Consider the following 13,225-nt stretch of genomic DNA (forward strand, 5'->3'; position numbering starts at 1 on the left):
GATTCGTGCTGATGTTAGATATTTAGAAAATGCCCACGGTATATATTTACCGAGGTTGTAGTTGAATGATTCGTGATGATGTTAGATATTTAGAAAATGCTCACCGTATATATTTACCGAGGTTGTAGTTGAATGATTCGTGCTGATGTTTGATATTTAGAAAATGCCCACGGTATATATTTACCGAGGTTGTAGTTGAATGATTCGTGCTGATGTTTGATATTTAGAAAATGCCCACGGTATATATTTACCGAGGTTGTAGTTGAATGATTCGTGCTGATGTTAGATATTTAGAGAATGCCCACGGTATATATTTACCGAGGTTGTAGTTGAATGATTCGTGCTGATGTTAGATATTTAGAAAATGCTCACGGTATATATTTACCGAGGTTGTAGTTGAATGATTCGTGCTGTTGTTACATATTTAGAAAATGCTCACGGTATATATTTACCGAGGTTGTAGTTGAATGATTCGTGCTGATGTTAGATATTTAGAAAATGCCCACGGTATATATTTACCGAGGTTGTAGTTGAATGATTCGTGCTGTTGTTACATATTTAGAAAATGCTCACGGTATATATTTACCGAGGTTGTAGTTGAATGATTCGTGCTGTTGTTAGATATTTAGAAAATGCTCACGGTATATATTTACCGAGGTTGTAGTTGAATGATTCGTGCTGTTGTTACATATTTAGAAAATGCTCACGGTATATATTTACCGAGGTTGTAGTTGAATGATTCGTGCTGATGTTAGATATTTAGAAAATGCCCACGGTATATATTTACCGAGGTTGTAGTTAAATGATTCGTGCTGTTGTTAGATATTTAGAAAATGCCCACGGTATATATTTACCGAGGTTGTAGTTAAATGATTCGTGCTGTTGTTAGATATTTAGAAAATGCCCACGGTATATATTTACCGAGGTTGTAGTTGAATGATTCGTGCTGATGTTTGATATTTAGAAAATGCCCACGGTATATATTTACCGAGGTTGTAGTTGAATGATTCGTGCTGTTGTTACATATTTAGAAAATGCTCACGGTATATATTTACCGAGGTTGTAGTTGAATGATTCGTGCTGTTGTTAGATATTTAGAAAATGCCCACGGTATATATTTACCGAGGTTGTAGTTGAATGATTCGTGCTGATGTTTGATATTTAGAAAATGCCCACGGTATATATTTACCGAGGTTGTAGTTGAATGATTCGTGCTGTTGTTACATATTTAGAAAATGCTCACGGTATATATTTACCGAGGTTGTAGTTGAATGATTCGTGCTGATGTTTGATATTTAGAAAATGCCCACGGTATATATTTACCGAGGTTGTAGTTGAATGATTCGTGCTGTTGTTACATATTTAGAAAATGCTCACCGTATATATTTACCGAGGTTGTAGTTGAATGATTCGTGCTGATGTTTGATATTTAGAAAATGCCCACGGTATATATTTACCGAGGTTGTAGTTGAATGATTCGTGCTGATGTTTGATATTTAGAAAATGCCCACGGTATATATTTACCGAGGTTGTAGTTGAATGATTCGTGCTGTTGTTACATATTTAGAAAATGCTCACGGTATATATTTACCGAGGTTGTAGTTGAATGATTCGTGCTGATGTTAGATATTTAGAAAATGCCCACGGTATATATTTACCGAGGTTGTAGTTAAATGATTCGTGCTGTTGTTAGATATTTAGAAAATGCCCACGGTATATATTTACCGAGGTTGTAGTTGAATGATTCGTGCTGATGTTTGATATTTAGAAAATGCCCACGGTATATATTTACCGAGGTTGTAGTTGAATGATTCGTGCTGTTGTTACATATTTAGAAAATGCTCACGGTATATATTTACCGAGGTTGTAGTTGAATGATTCGTGCTGTTGTTAGATATTTAGAAAATGCCCACGGTATATATTTACCGAGGTTGTAGTTGAATGATTCGTGCTGATGTTTGATATTTAGAAAATGCCCACGGTATATATTTACCGAGGTTGTAGTTGAATGATTCGTGCTGTTGTTACATATTTAGAAAATGCTCACGGTATATATTTACCGAGGTTGTAGTTGAATGATTCGTGCTGATGTTTGATATTTAGAAAATGCCCACGGTATATATTTACCGAGGTTGTAGTTGAATGATTCGTGCTGTTGTTACATATTTAGAAAATGCTCACCGTATATATTTACCGAGGTTGTAGTTGAATGATTCGTGCTGATGTTTGATATTTAGAAAATGCCCACGGTATATATTTACCGAGGTTGTAGTTGAATGATTCGTGCTGATGTTTGATATTTAGAAAATGCCCACGGTATATATTTACCGAGGTTGTAGTTGAATGATTCGTGCTGTTGTTACATATTTAGAAAATGCTCACCGTATATATTTACCGAGGTTGTAGTTGAATGATTCGTGCTGATGTTTGATATTTAGAAAATGCCCACGGTATATATTTACCGAGGTTGTAGTTGAATGATTCGTGCTGTTGTTACATATTTAGAAAATGCCCACGGTATATATTTACCGAGGTTGTAGTTGAATGATTCGTGCTGTTGTTACATATTTAGAAAATGCTCACCGTATATATTTACCGAGGTTGTAGTTGAATGATTCGTGCTGATGTTTGATATTTAGAAAATGCCCACGGTATATATTTACCGAGGTTGTAGTTGAATGATTCGTGCTGTTGTTACATATTTAGAAAATGCTCACGGTATATATTTACCGAGGTTGTAGTTGAATGATTCGTGCTGTTGTTAGATATTTAGAAAATGCTCACGGTATATATTTACCGAGGTTGTAGTTGAATGATTCGTGCTGTTGTTACATATTTAGAAAATGCTCACGGTATATATTTACCGAGGTTGTAGTTGAATGATTCGTGCTGTTGTTAGATATTTAGAAAATGCTCACGGTATATATTTACCGAGGTTGTAGTTGAATGATTCGTGCTGTTGTTACATATTTAGAAAATGCTCACGGTATATATTTACCGAGGTTGTAGTTAAATGATTCGTGCTGTTGTTACATATTTAGAAAATGCTCATGCTATTTACGTACTAAGGTTGCAGTTAAATGATTCATAGATCAACATTATGGGTCGTAGTGGACAATCTGGTTTGTGATGTTTGGGGGTGTGGTATAGTTGTGGTGGGCATGAGTCAGTCACGTATAGGTAAGAATAAAGGATTTCTGAGACTGTGTTGTTTTTTTCATTTGTAGTAGTATTTTGTTTAATTGGTTTTCGTGTTTTTGCTGGATTTGTGTGTATTAGTTTAAATTTGTTTGTATCTGATAAGATGTTGTTCATTTTTGAATGTGTTCATTATCTGATTTTAGAATTTTGATGTTGTCTTGTTTCAGGTTATTTGTATCTTTTCTTGTGAGGTTGTTTTTTTAGTTCTCTTTTCTGTGAAATTATGTTAGTGGTTTTGTGTGAAAATTCTTTGAAAAAGTTAAGGTGTACTATTTTGAGACGTTTTGGGGAAATAGATGTTTTCAGTTCTACCTGGAGAGATAGACTGTCAATGGAATTGTCAAAGTTGTCTGGTGATTATTTTCCATTTTGTTAATAAAAGTGTTCATATCCATACCAGCAGTATTTACATACATGATTGTAGTATTGTTAACTGCTTGTGTGACTTAGAGTTTTTCTTTACCTAAGTCTGTTTTAGTTAGCGATACAGTTAAATTGTGTTTAAGTCTTACTTTTATATTTTAGTTAATTATGTATTATTTATGTTTTAGAGTGCTTAATTGACAGGTTTAAATATTTTTTTTATATATATATACATCATATTTTGTGTCAGTTCTCAAGGCTTGCAATATTACATGGTACATGAAAATTTGTTCAGAGTTGTATGTGTCTGCTAGAGACATTGTAATATGCCTTGAGGATGCCAATGACTTGTGTCAAATTGAATAATAAGTGGTAGAGGACAATAAAGGAAAATAAAAAAATTATAAATTAATTATATGATCAAAAAGGAAAAAAACTTGAAGAAAAGTCCTCACTTTTGACAGAATATCAGTTGCTATCTCCAATAAGTGACCCTCAGAAGAACCTTCTCCTATATCAGTTTTGTGGCCCTGAATTAATAAGATCGAATCAAATAGTTGCTTAGTCTCCTGTAGTTCTCTGGATATGTCTACATTGTCATGCATGCCAAAAACCTCAGGTGCTTGGTTGTGGGGTAAGTTCTGTGGGCATGATAAAAACTGTAGCTATAACTTGTTGAAAGTTTTGTAGCAATACCAAACAACATTAAAGAGCGATATCTGCTGGAAATTAACATTTTCTCTTTAGTAATATTATTTAATGTAACTTTGCTGATATTAGTTTGTGACAGCTGATGTATTACATATTGTAACAGAATCTATTGCCCAAGTCTGTAGATGAAAATAGAATTAATGATATAAATAACATAAAATGTATTGGCATGAAAACTTCTGACTTTACATACATCTGATTCCAAGCTGCAATGGACAATATAGTAGGAATGTAGGGGAAAAATAAATGCAGTTAACTTGTTTTTTATAACAATTTTTGGCCTATTGCATTTAGAATATTTTGCTGGCTTTTGGCATTTAAGCTTCAACTTTAAAATATTACATTACATATAGATTGTATAAAATACTATTTTGTCTCATCATACAGCTTAAGTGATTACTACTTATGGTACTGAACAAAAAACTAGTTGGGCAGTGACTTGTGGTTCAAAAAAACATAGATCTGAATTTATTTTTTAAACACCTCTAAGTGTTACCCAAAATTGATAAATTAAAGGGGATGTTGAAAAAAGAAAGCAGTTAACTTGTTTGTATAACAATTTTCACATCTGTTTTGTATAAACACTGTTGTTTTCTAGAAAAGAAATAATTTTGATGTAGTATGTTTGGAATTTTGCACAAAGTTGCTTAAAGGCTAGCTATGTTAGCTGTCCATAATGTAGCCACAGCTATCTCAATTTCATTTTTTGAATGTAAATACTAACAAAGTTTTATGCTCTTCCAAACGAATCCGATTTGATTCAGACTGAGGAACGATCCAGAAACTCAATAATATGTATGTTCATCCCCACAGACAATTAGTTCTCTCATGTACAGTACTTGAATATATGAAAATTGATATGTACCCTTGAGATAATGCATGCATTTGTATATTTGAGTGTTTTGTTATATTGCCTTCATACATATTATGTCTTCACAGTTTTGTTACACTATAATTATGTCATCATTGTCAACCAAGCTCATAAGAATACCCGACTAAGAATACCTTTAAATAGATTCACTCTGAGGTTAGCGTGGTCTACCGACCAATCCTTAAACACTAACCAGAGAATCATCAGATGGATCTCAAACTTCCTAACAAACTGCACTACAGTGATTAAAATAATAATGCCTTATCTAAGACATTTAATATTACTACTGGTGTACCCTAAGGCTCTGTCCTATCCCCTCTATTATGCATAATTTTTGTGAACAATATACATTTTCTGGACTTGACTTATACATATTTCTCACAATATGCTGATGAAATAGCTGTCTGGAGTATGTCATGAAACCCAACAATTGCAAGCAACAGAATACAAGAAAACTTAATGCTAAACTCAAATGGTGCAATGACTGGAGAGTCTTGTTAAATCCACACAAAACCACTGCCATTGCATTTAGATACAGCCTTAATGAACATCATGAAAACCTGAAAAAAATATACCTACAATTGGGAAACAATAAAATTAAGTTAAGCTCATGCCAAATTTCTCGGAATAACCATTGACACACGATTCTCCTGGACACAACATTTCAAAACTGTCAACAAATCTGTTAGTAATAGAATCTATCATTTGAAACTTATAAACAAGAAACAACAAAGGATGCACACCTAACATTGTCATTAAAATTACAAAGCCTGTATCGAGTACAGCTCTCAAATCACATACAACATGCAAAAAAACCATAGCCAAATCACTTCAACAGAACAAAGTCCTAAGAATAGCACTTAGACTACCCAAATACACTTCTATCAAATAGATTCATGAAATTTGCAACATACCTCTTCTCACAGATCGCCTTACAACACTAGCCTACAAATACTATGAAAATGCAAAGACACGTAACTTCTTAACTGCCAAATTACATACCATGACAAGCACCCCACACAAAATAATATCCCCCTACAATGCATATCTGGCCTCCAAGACATCATAAAGTAATACTGAACACAATATACTGATTGATTTACTAATCATTATTTGATGTTTTTTATATTCCAGCAGTGGGCACAAGACAGGTAGAATATTTGGCATTTGTCTTGTGAAAGTGGGTTTTCTGGGAGTACTCCCATTTCCCCCCACAGCAAACTCTGAGGCATTTGGATTTACAGATCCAAGCCACTCAGTGGCCCTGACCATGGGACGTTTGAGTGATGTATTGATGACTTGCTTCTTTTTGTTCTTCTTCAGTCAAGCCTGGGTTGCTTTCTCTCTGCCTCCTTGAACCGACCAGACTTTTTCTGTTGCTTTTCTCTAAAACTATCTTCAAACTACCTTCACAATGTCAATCTTCAAGATCATCTGATATGAAACAAAAACTAGGAGAATTTAATCCAAATTTTCAATGCATACATCAAAATTCTATTGCAAATGGGATGAAGGGGAACATAAATATCCCTGAAAACCTCAGTTGGGAAGTTCATCTTCCTTTAAAACTAAATAGCTGCCATGAAATATTTCGTTTATTTTTTCGTTTAGCATGGTCACAACCACGTGGGATTTCTTATAACAGACAATGGAATCTTTGGAATTTGAATTAGGGACTCCCTATGTACCTGCTGATCAAACGAGGTGTTGATTTGTTTATCTTTTGGAAACTTTCAAAGATTGCCTTGATTTTGATAACATAAGAGTCAGAATGTATAAGATATTTAGTATAAGTCTTAATTCATTGTTTCTATCTTGCCACAATCCTGTGTTTAACTGATATGTCTGTTAAGCTGTAATTATGTGTATGCCTTTGTGTACAATTGTCTTCTATGGGCTTGTAATTAAAATATGCATCTGTGTTTGCTTATATGAACTTTACGATATCATTAAACTTGTTAATTTTTGATTGTCATAGTTTCATGGTGTGGATGGTATGAATGTAGTTCGTCATATTAAGTTCCACTTAAACATCAGTGATCACTATGTGGGTGCATATGGGGCAACAAATACTTCAGAAGTGACAAATTAGAGGAAATACAGCTAGTTACTACTATCCAATGCCAACTCTTAAACTACTCTTTTACCAATGATTAGCAAGATTAACTGTCACATTATAATTTCACAATTTTGAAAGGCAAGCATGTTTCATGATAGGGAACTGACCCTTGACCCACAGATTGTGCACTGAGCTCCTTTGCCTATTTTGGTAGAAACAAAAACTTCTAGATTTACAAAATATATAAAGAACAAAATTAAAGGAAAGTATTACAAATTCAAGAAGTTTAGATTGACTACAATTATAGAAGATAAAGAGAGTTGGTCAAAGAGCAAATAAAAATAACTATCGGAGAAAATGTTTAGCTGAAAATGCAAAATTAATTGTGAGGATATTTTAGGATACATTATGGAAAGCAGAATGTTAGCATAGGAGTAGAGTTTTGAAGCAAATACATGCGTTAAGACTGATATGTAACAATCATGGGAGGGCTGGGCCATTATATTCTACTTTTTTTCAACTTTTACTAAAGAATATTCCTCCTCCTGAGAAATTGCTAGATGGAGACAAAACTGAACAAAATGATCAAATTAATTGCAAGCTTAAGAAAAAATTGGAAAGTTTAAAGATTAATAAATCTCCCAAGTCAAATAATATCTACCAAAGGGGTTTATAGGATGTTAAGGATTACATATATGAGACACATGCTACTACTTTCTCTAAGTATTTGAACAGTTGGAATGTGCCAGAAGACTGTAAGTTGGCTAATGTTGCTTTTATCTTCAACAGAGGAGATAAGAATTGTCCCAGTAATTATAAGCCTATTAATATTACATCAGTTGTGGGAAAGGTTTTTAAAAGTCTGATAAAATATGCTTTGCAAAGTAATTTAACACTATTTAGAAATTGTTTAATAGTCAGCAAAGTTTCACTAAGGGAACATCTTGCCTTATTATTCTTTTGAAAGTATTTGAAAATATTACTGCATATGTGGGTGAAGGTAAGGGAGTGTATATGACAATAGATTTTCAGACAACATTGGACAAGGTGTCACATAAATGGCTTGTAAATATATAAATCTGTTGGTGTGGTGAATAATTCAGCTAATTGAATGGATGAGTGGCTGGATGTAAGAAAGCAGAAGGTTGTTATAAACAGAGTTCAGTTAACTGGATTAATGTCACAAGTATGGTACCTCAAGGACATTCTTAAGATTTTTGCTCTTTTTGATTTACATCAATGACATAGATCAAGGACTGGTAAAGAAATCACTTAAATTTCCTGATGATATTAAGGTATTCTGTGTTAATGGCTATGAGAAAGATGCTGTTGATTTACAAAACGATTTGGATCATTTAGTAAGTTAGACAAAGGAATGACAGATTGGTTTTAATCATAATAAATGCAAGATACTGGATGTGAATTATTATAATTTCAATAATACGTATAATTTCGACCAGAAGTACCTTGACACTTTTCTGGAAGGAAAGGATTTTAGTATTCTAGTTCATCAGCCTCTTAAGGTATCCAAGAGAAATACAGTTGCTAGTGGAAGGGCAAATATATTTTCTTTGTATGTAAAGATATACCGATTATAAGTCTAAAGAGGTTACATTTCATTCTTGTACTGTACCCTTAGGAAGGATACTAAATTGTCAGCAAGGGTTCAGAGAAAAGCTACTAGGATGACAGCTGAAATAAAAAGGTTGTCATAAGAGGACAGGTTAAGATTCATGAAATTGTTTTATCTTTCAGAAAGAGGAGTTACAGGTTGTCATAAGAGGACAGGTTAAGATTCATGAAATTGTTTTATCTTTCAAAAAGAGGAGTTACAGGTTGTCATAAGAGGATAGGTTAAGATTCATGAAATTGTTTTATCTTTCAAAAAGAGGAGTTACAGGTTGTCATAAGAGGACAGATTAAGATTCATGAAATTGTTTTATCTTTCAGAAAGAGGAGTTACAGGTTGTCATAAGAGGACAGGTTAAGATTCATGAAATTGTTTTATCTTTCAAAAGAGGAGTTACAGGTTGTCATAAGAGGACAGATTAAGATTCATGAAATTGTTTTATCTTTCAGAAAGAGGAGTTACAGGTTGTCATAAGAGGACAGGTTAGGATTCATGAAATTGTTTTATCTTTCAGAAAGAGGAGTTACAGGTTGTCATAAGAGGACAGGTTAAGATTCATGAAATTGTTTTATCTTTCAAAAAGAGGAGTTACAGGTTGTCATAAGAGAACAGGTTAAGATTCATGAAATTGTTTTATCTTTCAAAAAGAAGAGTTACAGGTTGTCATAAGAGGACAGGTTAAGATTCATGAAATTGTTTTATCTTTCAGAAAGAGGAGTTACAGGTTGTCATAAGAGGACAGGTTAAGATTCATGAAATTGTTTTATCTTTCAAAAAGAGGAGTTACAGGTTGTCATAAGAGAACAGGTTAAGATTCATGAAATTGTTTTATCTTTCAAAAAGAAGAGTTACAGGGTATCTTATTGAGATGTTTAAGATTGATAATGGAATCAATAGCATTGAAGCTTTAACTTTTCTTATAATTAATTATTAGAATGGTAGGACTTGGAGGCACAAGTAAAACGTTTGGTAGAATAGGAGTTGGCAGACCAGAGAAAAACTCAACAGGTCAGGAAAAAATACTGTGAAAATTCAAAAGAAAGAAATATGAACTGAATAAAAGAAGATTGTGCTGTTAACTTAGAAAATGTTAAAAATTATTGCCAAAAGATGAAGTAAAACTGTTATCACAATCCATCACATAAGTAATTAAAGTTTAAAATATACGCATAAGTGAAGCACTTGCACTTTTGGTCAATATTTTCTTGTTCTTACCTTGATAAAACTGATGTATTCTTGATAGGTACCTTTTGCTGGAATATAGTAGTCACCACTGGAAGATAACCTACAAATAAAACTACATTGATGCTGTATATACAATAAAATCAGTTTAAAAATATACTAATAACTCATATTACATGAGCACATGCTTCATAGTGGTTTCAAAACAGACATAAATAAACCAATTTTGAATGTGTACACAGGGATATCATTATTTTCTAATTCTGTCCTTTCAAAATACTTCAATAATACATATAAGGATATGGCACTTTGTAAAAATTGTCATGCTCACAAGTTTGCTTTTTTAAATGGTTCCAAAAGACACTGATATGGGTAACACTTCACTACACATATCAAACAATCCTAAAGTGTATAGACAGCTATTATAAACTGCCTAATTTCCACAACAAACAATAATAATAATAACAATAATATGATGATAAGAAGTGTTAAGAACACTATGGCATTAATACTGGAATATTTGATAAAGACGAACACCAAGAAAGAGTACAGCCCATAGCAACATTTCCCTGTGTTAAGCATTTCTAAAAAGTTAGAACAGGATTACCATTTAGAATGTTCTTTGCAAATTTTGATTCTAATGTGTTAGTGAAACAGAAATACCAATAAAAGTGAAATTTAGAAGCACAGCAGACAATAATGATTTAGCTGCAGTAGCCTATCATATCAGAAAATAAAATGGTTTCTAAGTATTAGGTATATACTGTTTGAAACTTATGAGCTTTCAGACTTCAACAGAAAACAAAAGTCAGAAAAGTTTATGTTGAAATGAAAATAAAAGCTATTTATTTTTACAAAAAGTGTCAACAATTTATAATGTAATAATTTACAATTCTTAAGCCATAACACTATGAAACAGTAGAAATACAGTTATTCCTTAGCTCTGCTGTTTAAGCTCATGTGAATTACCAAAATGATTATATTTCATATCACATATGAGTTATTTAAAGGACCTGAGATATTAATTTTTTTTGTAAGTTCATTAAAAGTAATCAATGTGATACTGTGAGGTGGTATTACTTTGTTATGTTTATATCTTAAATACCATTTCCTCTGTCACTTACTGAATTATAACATTACACTTACAGTGAGACAAAATGACTGACACTGGATGCACTATGTTTTTGTCACTATGATCATGTGTGAATCATTTTTGTCAGTCTCTAAAAAACACTGATAAGTAGTTTTATTGATTGGTTGTTAGTAACTGTCATATGTTCAATTATAATATTGTGGTTTGGAATAAAATCTAACATAACTTAGTTTGCATTACACTCATGACACAGAACATGCATCAGCTATTTCCAAAGTTAGTATGTAACTTTTTGAAATTTTGTTTTTCATTTTATTTCAGAGCTGCTCAGGTAAATAGCTTAATTTTCATTACTTTGTTGCACACAACACTCAGATCCATTAATTGGTCTTCAGGCATATTCTCTTACAGGGAAGATAGATGTTGAATCACACAAGAAGTCTTGAGATAGCTGTCTTTTCTGTAGGTAAATAGAGTAATGGCCCAACACCTACAGCCTCTTATTCTGGAACATTATGACACCTTAGCCCTACTTATGATCAAAAGTTGCATCCACTTGGTCTAATATCAATGAGATTAACTTGAAAAATAAGCAAGCCATACATGTTGTTGAACCTAAGTGGTCATAGTGGACAGAGATAAGTCACAAGAAGAGGGAGAATTCCAAAGCAGTAGACAATGTAATTTATTACTTAATGAAAACGTATGAGCAAGATAACACCAAATGAACTGCTTTCACAGACAAAGGAGACAACTGTAGATATAAAAAATGGAAAGGGAGAGTCCAGGGAAAAATAGAAGTAGTCTTGGAATAAAATCAACTTATTATAAAGAGTGTTTAAAGAGTTTAAAGTCAAACTATCAGAGTGATGTCTACCACAAGCTAGATGAAACTACTTCTTAAAGATGATATGGGGAGAAAGTAGCCCAAATTTCAAACATGGAATATGTAAAAGCCAAGAGAACTACACAGAGGTTTCTGTCTGGGAAAGGAACCAGAAAAAGAATAGAACTGCAGTGAAAGTCTTGAAAGAGAGCCAAAAGAACCATAGAATGAAAGGAAGAAAGGTCAGAGAAGAGATAGAAGGTCATATACAAAGTCATTCTCTTACTGGCAATTGTATAAATTGATAAAGTTCCTTCCAAAAGATAAATAGAAAAGGAACTGAGATGATGTAGTGTTGGATTTGGATGACTTGGAAGAATGGGATGATGAAACAGACTATTGATGGTAAACTAGCCTTTTCCATTGATAAACTGCAAAGGTGGATGAGTGACAAGAGTATGCAAGAGAACTCATTACTATGTGAGAAAACCCTACCCATATTGTAAGGGATTAAATAAAATCCATAAATAAATGTGAAGGTATGATATCTCACAGTGAAAAATAGACATGTGGAGCTGACTTAAAAAGAGACCTACAAGCTGGAATAGGGTCTTTAAATGCTAAAAAGCAAAGTAGAGAAAACCATACATAAGCAGGCAAAAGAGGCACAATGAGAAGGGTCCAAAAATAAGATATAGCCCTTTGGGGAAAATTATAGAGAAGAATAGGCACATAGAAAGAGATTGTATCAATCAGAGCATCTACATCAAGAGCTGCAAAATCCAGGATTGGTAATAGTAAAGCTTGATATTGAGAGGAGTTGCATTGATAAAAGGACTTGCAAAGTGGGAACAAATCCCCTGAATTACCAAAGTATGAAGAGACCATTTCTTGGAAAGAATACTGTCCAAGAGTGACAACCAAACTAAAAGCTCAAAGGACATGATAGACCAATATTTGACTGTGCAAAACATCATGAAATATGTAATAGCTTTGCTTGTTCCATCAAATTCAATTTATTAGATATTTATGTGTGATTGATTTTCAGAGTACTTGCACTTGAAAATAAATATCATGGAAGAAATGTAACATCAGTGACAAATAAAGAAATCATTACTTCCTTCATGATAATTTAATGCTTCGTTTTCATTAAAACATTACATTTAAGTGACACACAAAAATTCATAGAAGTTGGAACAACCAAACAGGATGGGAGAATTCTAGTAAATATCACTACTGAACTACTTGAATTGAAAACTAACACTTGACAGTTACTCCCATTCAGGGGC

General features: G+C 33.0%; 1 protein-coding gene across 1 annotated transcript in view; it reads right to left on the minus strand.

The window, feature by feature from the left end:
- Positions 1–13,225, minus strand: part of LOC143241722 (dynein axonemal heavy chain 7-like) — a 227,034-nt gene that overhangs the window by 22,619 nt on the left and 191,190 nt on the right. The window contains 2 exon segments of the mRNA XM_076484949.1: positions 4,020–4,205; positions 10,051–10,120. Of these exon segments, the coding sequence (XP_076341064.1) occupies positions 4,020–4,205; positions 10,051–10,120 (256 nt within the window).

The sequence above is a fragment of the Tachypleus tridentatus genome, unplaced genomic scaffold (assembly GCF_004210375.1).
Source record: "Tachypleus tridentatus isolate NWPU-2018 unplaced genomic scaffold, ASM421037v1 Hic_cluster_1, whole genome shotgun sequence".
In the NCBI taxonomy this organism is placed as follows: Eukaryota; Metazoa; Arthropoda; class Merostomata; order Xiphosura; family Limulidae; genus Tachypleus; species Tachypleus tridentatus.